Source organism: Acomys minous, assembly GCF_964271855.1.
Source record: "Acomys minous genome assembly, chromosome: 13".
NCBI lineage: Eukaryota > Metazoa > Chordata > Mammalia > Rodentia > Muridae > Acomys > Acomys minous.
In genome coordinates this window covers 8,381,714-8,397,598 of record NC_140495.1, presented here as the reverse complement: position 1 = coordinate 8,397,598, position 15,885 = coordinate 8,381,714, and the positions used below count along the sequence as shown (strand labels likewise).

The 15,885-nt window shown below is 47.2% G+C and overlaps 1 protein-coding gene across 1 annotated transcript in view; it reads left to right on the top strand.

The window, feature by feature from the left end:
- The window catches only part of GADL1 (glutamate decarboxylase like 1), a 172,169-nt gene that overhangs the window by 22,616 nt on the left and 133,668 nt on the right, over nucleotides 1-15,885 (top strand). Inside the window, exons 2-3 of the mRNA XM_084751879.1 lie at nucleotides 8,321-8,493; nucleotides 13,735-13,861. Coding sequence (XP_084608005.1) covers nucleotides 8,341-8,493; nucleotides 13,735-13,861 — 280 coding nt within the window. The 5' untranslated portion in view covers nucleotides 8,321-8,340. The remainder of the gene's footprint in view (nucleotides 1-8,320; nucleotides 8,494-13,734; nucleotides 13,862-15,885) is intronic.

Genomic DNA, 15,885 nt, shown 5'->3' with positions numbered 1-15,885 from the left:
GTCTCCTGTGTCTTTGCATGAGTTTTCTGGAGAGCTCTCCAGTCCTGAGCCAGGGACTTGAGTTCATGTTGTACCTCTTGCTGCTCTGCCTTTCTTATCTTTGGAAAGAAACAGTCTTTTTCTCTTGCTAATTTGCTCTTGAAGTAGAGAGCCTTGGATGGGGGGCGGGGGAGACTTTTGTTATTGATAGCTTCATACACACCCAAAAAGCAAGAAACTGATGGCTGTTAATTATAACCTCCACTTGAGCCACTGGTAAAGTGTGTGTGTATGGGGGGTGGACAGACAGATAGACAGCGACACATATGCAGAAAGAGACAGAGAATCTAGGCTTTTTCATGTTGGTACTTAGCATTTACTGGGCTTTTTACTGTGTCCCCCACTCTCTCTCTCAACACCTTGCCTGCATCCCTTCCCTTCAGATACTCAAGGCTGCCTTTCCCATCTACCAGTAAGGAATAGAAGCCACCTGGAGGTTTGCTATGCCCGTGGGACAGCATTAGAATGTGGTCTAGGGTCTACTTCCTTCCAGTGCCCTAGCTTTGGCACACGCTGGGTTGGACTGGAAGCAGTGGAGGATGACAAATGGGCACTCTCTGACCGGAGGGTTGCATCATGCCTTGCTGTTCAAAGTCAAAGCAAAGCTATCTAAGATAATAGGCTGTCAGGAACTAGTGGAGAAAGGAGTGTTTTATGTGGTTAAAATGAGAACTCTCCCTGGGATCTGCTGGTGCTTCATTCATTTGGAATAGTGCCCAGTGGAAGGGGATGTAGACCTGCTTTGTCTAGGCAGCCACCATACAATTCTATGGAAATGTCGTGAGCCTACATTTGAAGTCTCTCTCTTGAGTAGCTTCTGTGATGGCTGCCGTTCCCACCAGAGCCTCCCATGTAAGGTGTACTGAGGGAAGTGTTATCACTGCTGGTATTTAAAAACAAGACGAATACTCTAATTCAAAATCCTTCTCACACACAACGACCTCTGTAACTGTGGCCATGACTCCCAAATGGCTATGCTGTTTACATACAGAACATGGTGTTGGAACCGTCCTGTTGGGTTGCGACACCTTTTACTGTTTACAGTAGGTATTCAACCCACGGAGGCTCTCTATCACTGGAGACAAGCCCGAAGTCTAATTCTCTTGGTCCCTCCCTTAACACCCTCTTGCTGCCTTGCAGACTGTAAGCAGAACAGGCTCACACAGCTCCTTTATTGAACTCCGGGGTAGCATTTCTTTCAGTTTCCCTATTGTTGGCTCTGTGACGTGGAGTAAATCAGTTAAGCCTGGTGAAACTGGCTGTGCCTTAGTCCCCTCATTTGTGAGACTGAGTAACTAGCCACAGTTTCGACTGCAATTTAACCTACATAGTTTATGAGACCCTCAGACCAGGGTCCAGCCCATGAAATTCTCTATGCCTATATTGCATATTAGAGTTTTTCTGCACTCCCCACCCCTGAGATTTTGCAATGTTTAAGGGGAGGATCCAGCTGATGTCTTTGTAGATTATCCTGGCAAGTAGCAGGGTATGTATGTATGTATGTATGTATGTATGTATGTATGTATGTGTCTGATATGTATCTTCTGGAATAATACATAATAACCACAGCAATATGATAGAGGATGAGCATTCAAGGATTTTGAGGGAGTTCAAGGTCACCCAGAATTGAGATTCCCAAGGCAATGGGCATATTCTTAACACCCAAGGGAGATTTATCAGCGTTTTCAGAAGTTTTCTGTTGGCAATTTATTCCTTTTATCAGATGCTTTCCCATTTTATGCCTAGGGAAACTGAGGTATGGAGAGGTGGTAAATAACTGTACCAGGATCAGAGATCTGAGGACTGGCTGAGTGAAGTGGGAACGCAGCTCTCTCCCTCTCTGGGCTGTTGGGTCGTAGAGGGGCTTTGGGGCTTGTCTGAAATAGATAAGATGACTTTCAGGAGAATCCAGTGAGCCAGAGCTAATGATTCAGTTCAGTAATTATCTCAAAGATAATTCAGCCCCAGAGCATTGTTGGAAGCCAGCGCCTGAACTCTGTTCCTGGAATACACAGCAGATTCACACATGCATCTTTTCCTGTGGGAGTTTGTGATCTAGAACAGGAAAGAAAGCCTCTACACAGACAACCACAAGTGAAGTGACAAGATGACGTTCTTGCACAGATGTCTATCCTAAGTGGGTGGAAAAACTCCCCTGCCATCTTGGGTCCTGAGCCTTGTGAATAAACTCTGTATCCATCACCCTGGCATCCTCTGCTTTCCGGGCCTCTTCTGATGCTCATCCAGGGTGGACTCCTCTCCAAACATTTTCTCGGCCTTTGAGAAAACCTTCCTGCCTCCTGTCACAGCCTAACATCACATGCAATTTTATATGTATTTATAAGTGTAAATACTACTGTTTCATCCTCCTGTTGGCTAACATTTGGGATAGCTGGCATCCACTAGCATTTGCATGGTGCCCAACATGTACCTGGGCTGTTTTAAGGCTTTGTACGTATTGGTGCATTTGATCCTCTGTGAAAGGACAAGCCATCTCCACCTGAAGCACGCCTTGAAGCTGGATGTATCATGTTTTTGAGCAAGGAGAGCTCTGACCAAGCAAAGGAGTGCTGAGCTTCTGCGGTGCACTGGAAGCAGATGAGGACCTGGCAGAAAGGAAGATGTGGGAGGGATGTGGATGGGAATCCTTGACCGATAATGGTCTGGGGAAGTCCAAGCACCAGAGAGGAAATGAACAGAGAAGAGTGCCAGTCAACAGCGCGCAGACAAAGCCTTGGTAGGCAACAGGGCCGTCACTGCTTTTGAGTCAAGGAAGAAAAAGGCAGGTGGTTGCTATGGCACCAGGCACCTCCCTAAGACACTGACTTTCAAGGAAAGACTTGAGGGACAGGGAAGGGGTTGATGATGGAGCAGGGCGAAGCCAATGAGGTGACAGGGACAGGGATGACGTGGAGCCAAGGAGGCTATCATGAGCACTGTGACTGACTTTGATCCAATTAGGAATCATGAACCTCTCTCTTAGCGCACACCATCAGTTGTCTCCTCATAGGGGCGCCAGGGTTGCTCTGTGGAGAACAGCCACAGGGCTGGGCTAGATTGGGGGACAGCTGCACCGGTGCAAGCCCGTGTGGTGCTGGTTCGGATGCTGGCGGAAGGGTTAGGGTGCCGAGTATGTTCTTCACGGAGGATCCCTCACACTTGAAGTTCTTTATTAATCTGATTTACTGTGACAGCGAGGAAGGAAGTGCTGGGTAGGCATCTGCAGCAGACATGGCTCCAGCTGTCGGAGATGCCCAGGGTGTTTCTGTCCTAGAACACGCAGGAGAAGCGCATTGTCCCAACCATCAGCGGAATAAGCTGCAGCCACTGAGCTGCCTTGTTCACTCTTGTCACCTCACCCTGTTCTTGAGAGGATTCCTAATCAAGTCAAAGATTGCTGTGAAGGCGATGGCAATTTGAAGTGCACTGCTGCTCATCTTCTGGGTGGGTGCTTGGTATGTTGAGGCGGAGGGTTGAGGCTTACTGGCTTGCTCCTCCTGGTCTGCTTAGCTTGCTTTCTTGTAAAGCCCAGGACTACCTGCCCGGGCACCACCCACAATGGGTTGGACCCTCCCCATCAATCACTAATTAAGAAAATGACCTATGCAATTGTCTACAGCCTAGTATCATGGAAGCATTTTCTCATTTGAGGCTCCTTCCTCTCCAATGACTCTAGCTTGTGTCAAATTAATATAAAATGATACAGCACAGAAGGAAAGAAAGAAGGGAACAGAGAGAAAAGACGAGGCTTGCAGGAGAGGAGGGAGAGAGGGAAAGAGAGAGAGAGAGAGAGAGAGAGAGAGAGAGAGAGAGAGAGAGAGAGAGAGAGAGAACACACCTAGGAGGGATAAAACACAAAACACAAAAAACAAAAACCCTACCCTTAATCCCCAGGCAATAAAAGCCTGAAATCCCACTAATGAGGTTGAAAAAGCTCACTTTTCCTGTGTATTTAAGAATAGCACTGCCTCCTGACACAACCACAGTTCCCGGAATAATTGCCCTCTTTCCCACTTTATTTTTAAAACCTAGAAAACTTTTTTTTCCTCTCTCTCTCTCCCCGAGGGGAAAGCGCCTTCCCTTGAAAGGCATTTCCACGTAAAACATTTCCCCCGCAGGGGCTCCCTCAGTTTGCCCTCACTGGCATTTACCACACCTTTTCCAGAGGAGGATTAGTGGGAAGCATGGAAGGATCAGCACTCAGTCTTCCATGGGGGAGTAGTGGTGGAGCCAGGTACTGCAGACCTGCCTCTCCCAAACTCCAGATATCTGCCCAAGATAAATTGATTGGTTACTTTTGTCAAAAAAAAAAAAAAAAAAATGGTGCTAAACAGTTTATCTGGCCACAGAATTTTACCAGGACATTAAACTTTTAGGAGAAAATTGTCTGAGGTATGATAGAAAAATAAATAAATGAGGATATTGTTTGAGCATCTAGAAAGCACAGGAAATATTTTTTAAAACCCACAGACATTTTAGTTTTGAAAATAGACATGAGCATATTTAGGTGGATTTAGAATGTGAGCTACTTGGAGAGGCCCGGGGCTGAAATTGCCTTTTAGAAATTGTTTCTGCAAATTTCCACAGCTAACTGAACCCAGGGATTATAAAGAGGAGAGAGGTTTGTGCCTAGGGAAAGAGAATACGATCAAATCCGAGCTTGTGGTAAATACGCTTTGGATATCTGGGTTGGGTGCCCAGAGTGATTTCCTCGGAAGCGTAGTTTGGGTAAGCAGCCAGCCTCCTGTTTTGCGGATTTCCAGGTTGATGAAACTACCTGTCACGCATTCTGCTGTACAGTCTGAGCCTGTCCAGGTCCGGCCTCCAGGCTGGGCTTGTCCTGCACTTGAGGAAATGCTGAAGGCACTAAAGAGAGAGTGGAGCAAGCCTTTCCTGGGGCAGTTAATCAGCATCTTTCCTGGGCCCATCTGGGCAGGAAGGGGCTCCTGGGAAGAGCACGATGCTTCTGCTACAGGAAGTAGTTTAAACCAAGTCCTCAGGAGTAAGATGAAGATGAATGACGGCACCTGTGAACTATTTCTTCTTCTTTAAGAGTGATTGGAGGTTGGAAGGCTGGAGAGATGGCTCAGCACGTGAGAACAGTTGTCACTCTTGGAAAGGACTTTGTTTCAGTTCTTAGCGTCACGTGGCAGCTCACAACCATCCATAACTTCAGTTCCAGGGGACCTGACGCCCTCTTCTAGATTCCTTGGATGCTGCATTAATAGGCATGCATGCAAGCAAAATACTCGTACACACAGAATAAAAACTAATAAAATCTTTAAGAATGGTTGGCAGGGAAAAATATGGTTGGCAGGGAAAATATGGTTAAACTTAAACTATAAGATGATGTGTGCTCATGCAATAGATCTGGACTTATGTTTATCAAGCGCTCTCTCTCCCTCTCCCTCTCCCTCTCCCTCTCCCTCTCCCTCTCCCTCTCTCTCTCTCTCTTTCTCTCTCTCCCTCTCCTTCTCCCTCCTCTCCTGCAAGCCTCGTCTTTTCTCTCTGTTCCCTTCTTTCTTTCCTTCTGTGCTGTATCATTTTATATTAATTTGACACAAGCTAGAGTCATTGCAGAGGAAGGAGCCTCAAATGAGAAAATGCTTCCATGATACTAGGCTGTAGGCAATCGCATAGGTCATTTTCTTAATTAGTGATTGATGGGGAGGGTCCAACCCATTGTGGGTGGTGCCCAGGCAGGTAGTCCTGGGCTTTACAAGAAAGCAAGCTAAGCAGACCAGGAGGAGCAAGCCAGTAAGCCTCAACCCTCCGCTGCCTGTGCATCAGCTTGTGCCTCTGGGTTCCTGCTTTGTTTGAGTGCCTGTCCTGATTTCCTTTGATGATAAACAGCAATATAGAAGTGTAAGCCAAAGAAACCTTTTCCTCCTCAAGTTGCTTTGGTCATGGTGTCTTATCACAGCAACAGTAACACCTTCCTTTCTTCCCTCAATATATAGTCTCATTCTGTAGTTCTGGCTAATTGGGAGCTTATTATGTAGCCCATGCTGGCCTCAAATTCCTGGAATCACCCTGCTTTAGTTTCCCAAGGGCATGAGCTACCATGCATGTCTTTTTCAAAAAAGATTTATTTATTTATTTATTATTATGTATGCAATGTTCTGCCTGCAGTACACCTGCAGGCCAGAAGAAGGCATCAGATCACATTAGAGATGGTTGTGAGCCACCATATGGTTGCTGGGAATTGAACTCAGGACCTCTGGAAGAGCAGGCCACGTTCTTAACCACTGAGCCATCTCTCCAGCCCCATACCATGCATGTCTTACATGGGTCTTTTTAAATATGTGTTTGAGCATGTGTTTGGGGGTATTGTATTTTTTGGTCTATAAGATGCACCTGACCATAAGACACACCCAGTTTTTAGAGCAGTAAAACAAGAAAAACAGTAAAACTGCAATTGGGCCATAAGGTGCACCCTAATTCCTGTCCCCTCCCACTTTTTTGGGAGGAAGTGTGTCTTATGGTCCAAAAATTACGGTGAAGTCAGATGAGCCTTGGCCTCTCGGCAGTCCCCTATGGTGAGCAAAACACTATTGGAAAGCAAAGAAACTTTCTTTCACAAAGACTTTGAAATTTAGCTCCTAGGGAAAACAGCCCATGAGCCACCTGCCCTGGAAGGGTGGGGGCACTCCCATTTAGAGAAGATGCTGATGGAGTCTGTCCTTGACGAAGCTGGTGACTAGCTCTCTGCCTTTGAAGATTTCAGTGTTTACTTTTTTGAAGGTGCCTGGATGACCCTTCAGGCTTCTTCTGTGATTCAGAGACATCAAATATGAGATGGGGTTTTACAGAATTCTATTTGGTATTCCAATTTCAAAGTACATTCTTTCTTTCTTGGGAAAACAATGTGTATGTGACTGGGTGCCTTTTTTTATTTACCCCTGCACAGTGTTGTTTCGTAGGGCAGGGGGATGCTGGGTTTACACAGGGAAGGAAGGTGGAGGTTCGTGACCCTGCTAGGTGGGTTCTCTGCTTAATGAAGCAGGCTCTGAAAGCTTGAACAAATATATGCTTTATATGTTCAGGGATGATGGCTGGGTTTGTAGCTCAGTTGGTAGAGCATGCACGTAGCTCTGGGTTCCATCTCTAGCCAGCATCAATTAGGCATAGTGGCGTGAACCTCCAGGAGGTGGAGGCAGGAGTATCGCTAGTTCAAAGTTACTTTCAGTTACATAGCAAGTTTGAGGCTGACCTGGGCTACGTGAGCCCTATCTCAAACAAGCAAGCAAGCAAGCAGACAGACAAAACTCAGGAGGATGCTTACAGAACAGAGCTAGTTGCAGGTGGGGTTCAAAGCACTGTTTCCCATTCTCTTTCTCCAAATGGCCATCTGCCCCACTCCCCTGTGGTGGGAGCAGAACTATGTCTAATGCCTGTGTGTGTGGGTGTCACTAGATGACTCCCTGTCTTTGAGAGGTGGCGTTCTGTAAGACATCTCTCTGCTATAGGAGGCATTGTATATGAACTTCACTGTTCAGCATGGCCACTGTACATAGTGACAACCTTTTGGGGTCCAACTTGACATAGCACTGAAGGATGGGATGTCAACACCATGGACTCTCACAGCCCAATAAGTATAAGTACACAGCGTAAGATGGCTCCACCTATCCTGTGAATCGTGAGCTCTGTGGGACTTCTTAAGTGAACAACCTTGAGCATCAATACTGTGATGATTAAAAGTGAGATGGCACACAGCAGATATGAATATGGAGAGACTTACTTGAGGAAGTGAAGGGGAGAGGAGTTAGGTTCTGAGTAGGCCATGAGGGCAGAGAGAGACAGAGATAGAGAGACACAAAGAGACAGTGAGGGGGGGCAGTGGGGGGGGGGAGGAAGGGAGGTAAGAGAGTGAGAGAGATAAGAGATAGAGAGACTATGTGGGTGTTCCCTTTTACATCCTGGGCAGGGGCACACACCTGGTGGTAGGCAGCCTGCAATGATGGCAGAGGTTGCTAGGCAGCCTAGAGGCAGACCGCTAATGTGCTAGTATGCCAACAAGTACCACACATGGTACCTTCATATGTGAAAAGAAGACATGGGCGTGACAGAGAGACTGACAGGAGTGGGGAGGGGCAAGGACAGAAGGGCAGGGGGTCTGAGGGGAAATATGCTCGGCATGCAATATAGATATATGGGGGCGGGGCAGAACTTAAAATAAATACATAAATAAAAGCATGCTATTTTTGGAGGTTTTGTCTTGTTTCTTTGTCTGTGCTTCACGGTGTGAACTCTCAAACCCGCTCTATCTGTGCCTTCCCAGGGGACACTGACTAGAAGGGGATGACCCCCGGCAAGAAGAACCCCATCCTTATGGATGGGGTCATACTTAATGGGCCTCAAACAGACGTGAGAGCAGGAGAAAAATTTGTTGAAGAAGCCTGTAGGCTAATAATGGAAGAGGTGGTTTTGAAGGCTACGGACGTCAATGAAAAGGTAAAATGAAAAATGAGTAGGGAATCCTGGGAGTGGGGCTGGGGGATGGCTCAGTGGGGAAGGCGCTTGGGACCTGAGTTCAGATCCCCAGAGCCCATGTGGAGCTGGGCACTGTGGCATACACCTGAAGTCGAGGACAGACGTATATGTTCTCCTTTGACCTTCACATATGGTATGCACATGTCCACATTCACACACACACACACACACACACACACACACACACACACACACACACAGAGGGGGGGGAGGGAGGGAGGGAGGGAGGGAGAGAGAGAGAGAGAGAAAGAGAGAGAGAGAGAGAGAGAGAGAGAGAGAGAGAGAGAGAGAGAGAGAGAGAGATATTTTTTTACAATCCTAGATGTGTTCCCCATCTGTATGGCTGAACATGAGGGAGACTGTCCAGGCTTCTGTTTCTCTAGAGCTTTGTCTCAGGGGGATGTCTAATGCCACAGAGGTGGCCACTTCCCTTCCTGGCCTCCGCAGCTTATCATCTTTTCTGGAAGGCTGTCTTTTTCTCTGTCAGGCCTGACTTGTCCTAGGCTGGCCGACACCCCAGGGCTTGGAGGCCAGAAAGCACCTGAGGAAGCCCTGCCCTGCTGGTCCCATCTGCCCGCCCCCCCCACCCCCCACGTTGTGCTTACCCCACCCTTCCCTTGCTGAGTGTGCCTCCAGCTTCCTTGTGCAGCTCCTTTGTTTCACTGGTAGAAGCCAAACAGGATGCAGAAGAGGCAGAGAAAACCAACAAGGATTTACCTAACAGCCTCTCAGTCATTTTCCTGAGCTCACACTAGAAATCACAGCTTGTTAAATCCAACTGCCATGTGGTAGCATTACTGTGGCTAGGTCTAAAATACAGGCTCAGATTCAGTCTTGAGTAAAGACTTGTCACCAGTGCCTTCCACTGTAGGAAGCAGTACTGTATGCTAAGTACTACCCTCAGGCCCAGGCTGTCTAGTCTAGGAAGCAGTACTGTATGCTAAGTACCACCCTCAGACCCAGGCCATCCACTGTAGGAAGCAGTACTGTGTGCTAAGTACCACCCTCAGATCCAGGCCATGCTTACTGCATATTTGATCCTTTCACAATGGGACTGGGGAGATAACTCATGTACTTGCCATGTAAATACTAGACCTGAATTTCATCCACTTACAAAAGCTGCCTGTGCTGCATGGTCTTGAAATATATCAGCCAGTGGATCCGAAACAGTTAAATGTCTTGAACTCACTGGCCAGCCTAGGAAGCCTACCTGAGAAAGCTCTAGGCCAATGAGAAGCTCAGTCTCAAAAAATAAATAATAACAATAATAAGTGAATGGGTTTTCTATAGAAATGATAGGAAAGGCTGTCCTCTGGACTTCACTCACACAAGCAAACATGTGAATGTGCAGCTACACACACATATGTTCTCACAAGAAACACACACACACACACACACACACACTACATAGCCCTAAACTGCAGGCATGTTATCGTTCCTGTTTAGACAAGAGGAGAAAGAGGCGCACAGCGCCGGGTATCCCAAGCACATGACATGCTAGCCCAGGGCAGTGAGGGCTAACTGCGGGGGTCTGGCTTCAGTGTCCATGTGCTTCTCTTCCCCATACACCCCAGGAACCCCGAAGAATGGCTAAACTGCCTTTTATCATCTCAGTCGCTCCTCCTGTTGGAACTGAATTACCAACAAATGAGCCCATGGGAGAGATTTCCCCCCTGTTATATTAGGAGCAGATAAATGCCATTTATAACTGAGCTTGAAGGTGATGGCATTTATTCTGAGATGTTGGTCACTAATTAGAAAACTAATAGAGTAGATTGTCATGATCTCTGAACGTGGGCAGAATAGTCATGCTCACGACAAAATTGATCGTGGCCGCTTTCACATTCTCCTATTTATAATTTAATATCAGATCTCTCTGCATTTCTCTGAAATTATTTGAACCTTGTTTACTTAAGGAACATACCTCTCTGCCAGCAACTTTTGATTTTATTATTTATTATGTTGTTTTTTTTTTTTTTTACAAGATATTTATTCTGCCGGGTGATAGTGGCTCATGCCTTTAATCCCAGCACTCCGGAGACAGAGGCAGGCGGATCTCTGTGAGTTTGGGGCCAGCCTGGTCTACAGAGTGAGTTCCAGGACAGCCAAGGCTGCACAGAGAAACCCTGTCTTGTAAAACAGGGAAAAAAAAGACATTTATTCTTTGTGAATTTCATACAGTATACATTTTTTAAAATGTATACCTACAAAGGCTATTAGGATGTACCAGATCCCCTAGATCTGAAGCTATAGACTGCCCTGAACTGCCCTGTGGATGCTAGAAGTAAAATCCAAGTCCTCTGGAAGAACACCCGGTGCTCCCAAGCACGGCGCCATCTCTCCGGCCCCTCTGCAATGTATTCTGATCATATCCACCGCACTCTTCCCTCCGGCTCCTCCCAGACTGCCCCACACCCCTTCTCAGTTTCGTGTCATCCTCCTCTTGCTGCTCCCCCTCTGCAGCGTCTTCATTTCTTTTATGAATCCAATCACTCTAATTTGTACTGCTCTCCTGCTTCTGGGGGGGTGGGGCGGGGGGCTGACCATCTGCTGAAGCGCAGGCAACCTATCAGGAACCACACCCCTGGAGAGGTCAACTCTCCTCATCAGCTGCCAATGTCTCCCGAGCTAGGAGTGGAGTCTCCTGAGCTCCTCCCCAATCGCTCCTAGAATGTTGACTGATTCGAGTTTTTTGAGATAAGATCTATGTAGCCCAGGCTGGCCTCAAATTATCTACCTTCCTTAGCCTCTTGAGCGCTGGCATTATAGGTGTGAGACGCCATGTCTGGCTATGTTTGTTTGCTTTTTTTTTTTTTTAACAGAGGCTTTTTTTCCCCAGTAATTAAATATTAACTGAATGCTAGCTACTTGAAAGGCATTAAATTGAGACCTCGAAGAAATAAAGAAACATAAGATAAAGGTTCAGTTTCAAACTGAATTTATAATCCAACTAGAAGGGTAACTTTTCATTTGTAAAGAGAATAGGGGGACCCGGTGAGTGCTGTGAGTTCGGGGCAGACCTTATGAGAGTTCATAGAGGAGCTGGCATCTTGAGGTAGTGCGCAAAGGTGTTACCTTAGTTTTAGGAAGGCTGAGCGAAGCTGCAGGGATGCTTTCATTGCCAAGGACAGTAAAGAAAGCTGGGAAAGACACTGCAGAAGAGCTTGGAAAAGAGAGATGACGTAGGTGACCTATGGGAGAGTAAATAAGAGGGGAACATAGGACCCAAAGTTAAGGGATAAAGTGAGTGGTCCAGCTAAAGAATCTCAAATACGCACGCACGCACGCACGCACGCTCGCACGCTCGCATGCGCATGCACGCAACGATCCAGATCAATTCCAAGATTTCTGTGTTCCTTATAGCCTGCCCATTTGAACCCCTCTAGCTCCTGCTGTCTACTGCTCCTGGGCCCAGGAGTCCGCGCAGCAGATTTCTGTCTTAAGCAGCCTCAGAGACAGTTTTCCCTCATCAGAATTCCCTGGAGACTCTGCGTTTAGTAGCTGTGTGTGCCCGTGACCATTCCTGTGGGTGGTCTCAGGCGCTTTTAGCTCAGCTCTGTCTGCCAATGAGCCTCTCTCTCGCACAGCTTGACAGCTCCTCCTGCTTCCTCCACTTCATTCCCTGGTCTCTCGCCTCAGCCTCCCCTCCCCTCCTCTTCCCTCCCCTTCATCACCACGATTCTTAAAAGATGCCTGCAGTCCCTCCCTCTGTTTCTTCGCCTCCTACCTCCCCACTCCACCACAGTCTCACCTCCACCCCCACCTCTCCAGTCACATTCCTATTGCCAACAACGCCTCCATGGTGATGACTCCCACGAGGGCTTGTTGGTCTTTACCGTGGCTTCTCAGCATCATTTGGCAGCGGGCTCTTCCTTGAATGCTCTTTATTATTCTTGGCTTGGGCCCTATTAAACCATCCTAGAAAGACTCCCTCCTTCCCTCATTGTCACCCTCCTCCCTCTCACAGGTCATCACTGACATCCCGTTCCTTAAGTGCCCTGTTCTCCAGGGATCCTGGTGGCTCCTTTCTGAGTTGAGAGCACTTGCCTCCTGGTGCATCCTCATAGGAAGCCTAGAAGTCTGTCTCTGACCCTTCCCTAGAGTTTTGTAAGGCCCGCCTTAGTCTGGCTCTCTTTATTTGCCAGTTCATCTGTTCCACCCATCTCCATTGAGTGCCTTAGAGTAAACGGACTTGAGCCTCATCCTCCCTACCTTCTCCCAGACATACCCTTCTGTAGTCCCCACTCACCGCCATTGGACGTGTGTCCTGGTCCCTCTTTACTGAGGAGCTCTGGAACAGTGATGAGCAAGCTCTGTAGATGAACAAGCCAATGGGTCGGACCCGTGGTGGTTCTGGAGGACCTAAGAGATGAGTGACTAGCTCGGTGACGCCTGCCATGGGAAACAGAAGAGTGGAGGGGGTTGGGGAAGAAAGATCAGGACTGGGTCATAGGCAGGTGGGATGTTAAGAGACAGCATTGTTGTCACTGAGAAATAACTGAAGCATTTCAGCAAAGGTTGCACAGAAAGTGAGGGAGTAAAGAGCAGGTAAGAGAGACACAGTCCAGACAGAGGCTGCAGCCCCTGGAGAGCCCAGCAGTGTTCACAAAGTCGGTATGTTTGAGGAAGACGGAGCAGAGTCAGTCAGGAGGTAGGAGTGCCAGAGACAAAATTCTGGCAGAAAGGCTGTCCAAACAGGATGGATTTCTGTCTTCTACTTTGACCTTGATGAAAATGGCGAGTAGATGAAGGTATTTAAGCAGAAAGATATGGTAATAGCTTGAGGGAGAGAGGCCTGCTCTGGCAGCTGGGCTGACAGGCTGTGTGGGGAAGGAAGAGAGAGAGCTGCCTTTCTCTTTCCTCTGATTTATGCCATAGTCATAGCACACTCCCATGACATCGTAGATGCTGCAGGCAGCTGGGGTCAATTCTACCTAGAGCATCCTGTGACTCATTTCTCACCCCATCCTGCCTCACTCTGCTCTCCCATGTGTCACCAGGCTGATGTTGGTTCTCCTAGGAGGTCGGATCCACACTGCCCCCACAGCTCCTTTTGAGCTGGCCTGCCGCCTCCATGGATTTAAATCCCTGCGGCTTCTGCTCCTTTGGAGCTACCTGGGGGCAGAGTCCTGGCTCCTCCAGTGCCCCCATCCTGGCCTCCACTGGGAACTAGTTAACCACGAGCCGTCACCCAATCTCCAGGTGTGTGAGTGGCAGCCTCCTGAGCAGCTGAGGCAGCTCCTTGACCTGGAGATGAGGGACACGGGAGAGCCACAAGACAAGCTGCTGAAACTCTGCCAAGACGTCATCCACTTCAGCGTCAAAACCAGTAAGTCCTTGTCATGTCACTTCAGCGTCAAAACCAGTAAGTCCTTGTCATGTCCCCGACGTATCCCTGCCATTCACTAGGGTCTAGGGAACAAGAAACCTGGCTCAAGCAAATCATGGCTCTGATCTCCGATCCTTTAATGCCTGGTGCTGAGTTGCTTCCAAGGCCAAAGAGTTGACAGGGAACCTGTTGATGTCAGAGCCCTGTAAACATTACCTCTTCCTTGTCAAACACCATCCTCCATCTGCAACTAAGATTACCTACTAAGTTTTGTATGTATTAATTTTAAACTAGCAAGTTGTTTTGATTATATGGCTATGGGACTTTAAAATTCTTCCATGGTTCAGAGTATGCAAAAATAGGAGGAGGAGGAGAGAAGGAAGATGATGAAGAAGAAGAGGAGGAAGAGGAAGGAAGGAGGAAGAAAAGAAAGGAAGGAAGGAAAAAGGAAAAAGAAAGAAAAAGTCAGAAAAGTTCAAGTAGATTTACTTAGAAGATATTGGCTTACTCTTGGCAGCTGCTAATTACCAACTCATTTGATCAAATCTGGCAGAATCAAAAATCAAAATCAAAACCTTTAGGTAGATAATGGAGAAGCTGCCGATATAGCTCAGTGGGTAGAGTGCTTGCCTCGTATCCACAAAGCCGTGGTGGGTTCTATTCCTATCACTGCAGGTGTACATCTGTAATCCTAACACTCAGGAGATGGAAGCAAGAAGGCCAGGAGTTCAAGGTCATCCTCAGCTACGCAGTGAATTCGTGGTTAGCCTGGGTTCCTGGAGACTCAGTCACCTAAATTAACACAAAGTAGTAATAAAAGAAAACCCAGTGGATGTTAGGTTTTGTTGTGATTTTCACATGTAGTACCATCGTGATGTGGATTTCAGTGAACAGTGGCGTTGTGTCACTAGCTTGCTGTTACCATAGGACAAGTACCCAATGAAGATGTTGTGAAGGGGGTGGGACTGAGTCTCTAAAATATGCACATCTTTTTATGCTGAGAAGGTAATCCGGTGTCTTAATCTACACAGCCATTATGCTCTGTGAATTCTGACACTGGACTAAATTTAGTGGAAAGAACACCATAAAATCCTGACTAAAAATAATTGGATTAAGTTCCCTTGGGAAAGCCTGGCACATATATCTAAAACCCAGTTAGAATTTCTTAAGCAGAGATACCTCCTTCATTATTACAGCGCCTGTCAGAAGTCGAGAGTGACATGTAATGCAGTAAATTGTTTTCAGTTTACTGGGTATTTTCCATAATGTTACCATGGAAATCAATCATAAATTAACATAAAACTTTAAAAAAAAAGCCTATTAAATTTACTTGCAGAGATGTTGGCTTGTCTCTGCAGATCAGAGGGAGTTTTCCATGTTTTAATTGAAAAGGCATTTGCTTCGATTTGGATTTTCCACCCATGGTTGAAAGGGGGAGTGTGTGTGTGCACATTAACTTTCATAACCAACCCAGTTTCTCACACATCCCAATTTAGAAAGGCCCCCTGCCTTTGTGCTTTTTGTCGTGCTGTGTCTCGTACGCCTGAGAATGTCAGGCCAGTTAGCCTGGTGTTTGGTGTGAATATTCACACTTGGAAAGCTGGGGACTTTTATGAGACCTTTTAAATGAGGAGAGAGAGGGAGAGTGAGGGATGCATGCGGGGGAGAGGGAGAAGGAGGGAGGGTGGGGAAGCAGGAAGTTCTTACTCCATGACTGAGGTTTAAAGAAAATGGAGTTTGAAGTAGGTTGAACACAGAAGTGTCTGACCTGAGGGATGAGTCACAGCTGATAGCCCATCTGCTTCTGGCCAGACAAGGCTCTGCAGCAGGCAGAACCAAAAGGCCCTGACTGTCACTGCAGGTGGATGGTTGGAGGCTGTGACACTTGGAGGAATAGTGCTGAGACCTATTTCTCAGGGGCTTGGGTGGATGTGGATGGCAGGAGAGACCAGAAGTTAAGGCCAACCTCTCAGTCTCTCCAGTCTTCCTGAGAAACATTGTCTTGAAGGAATTATGCCAAAGAA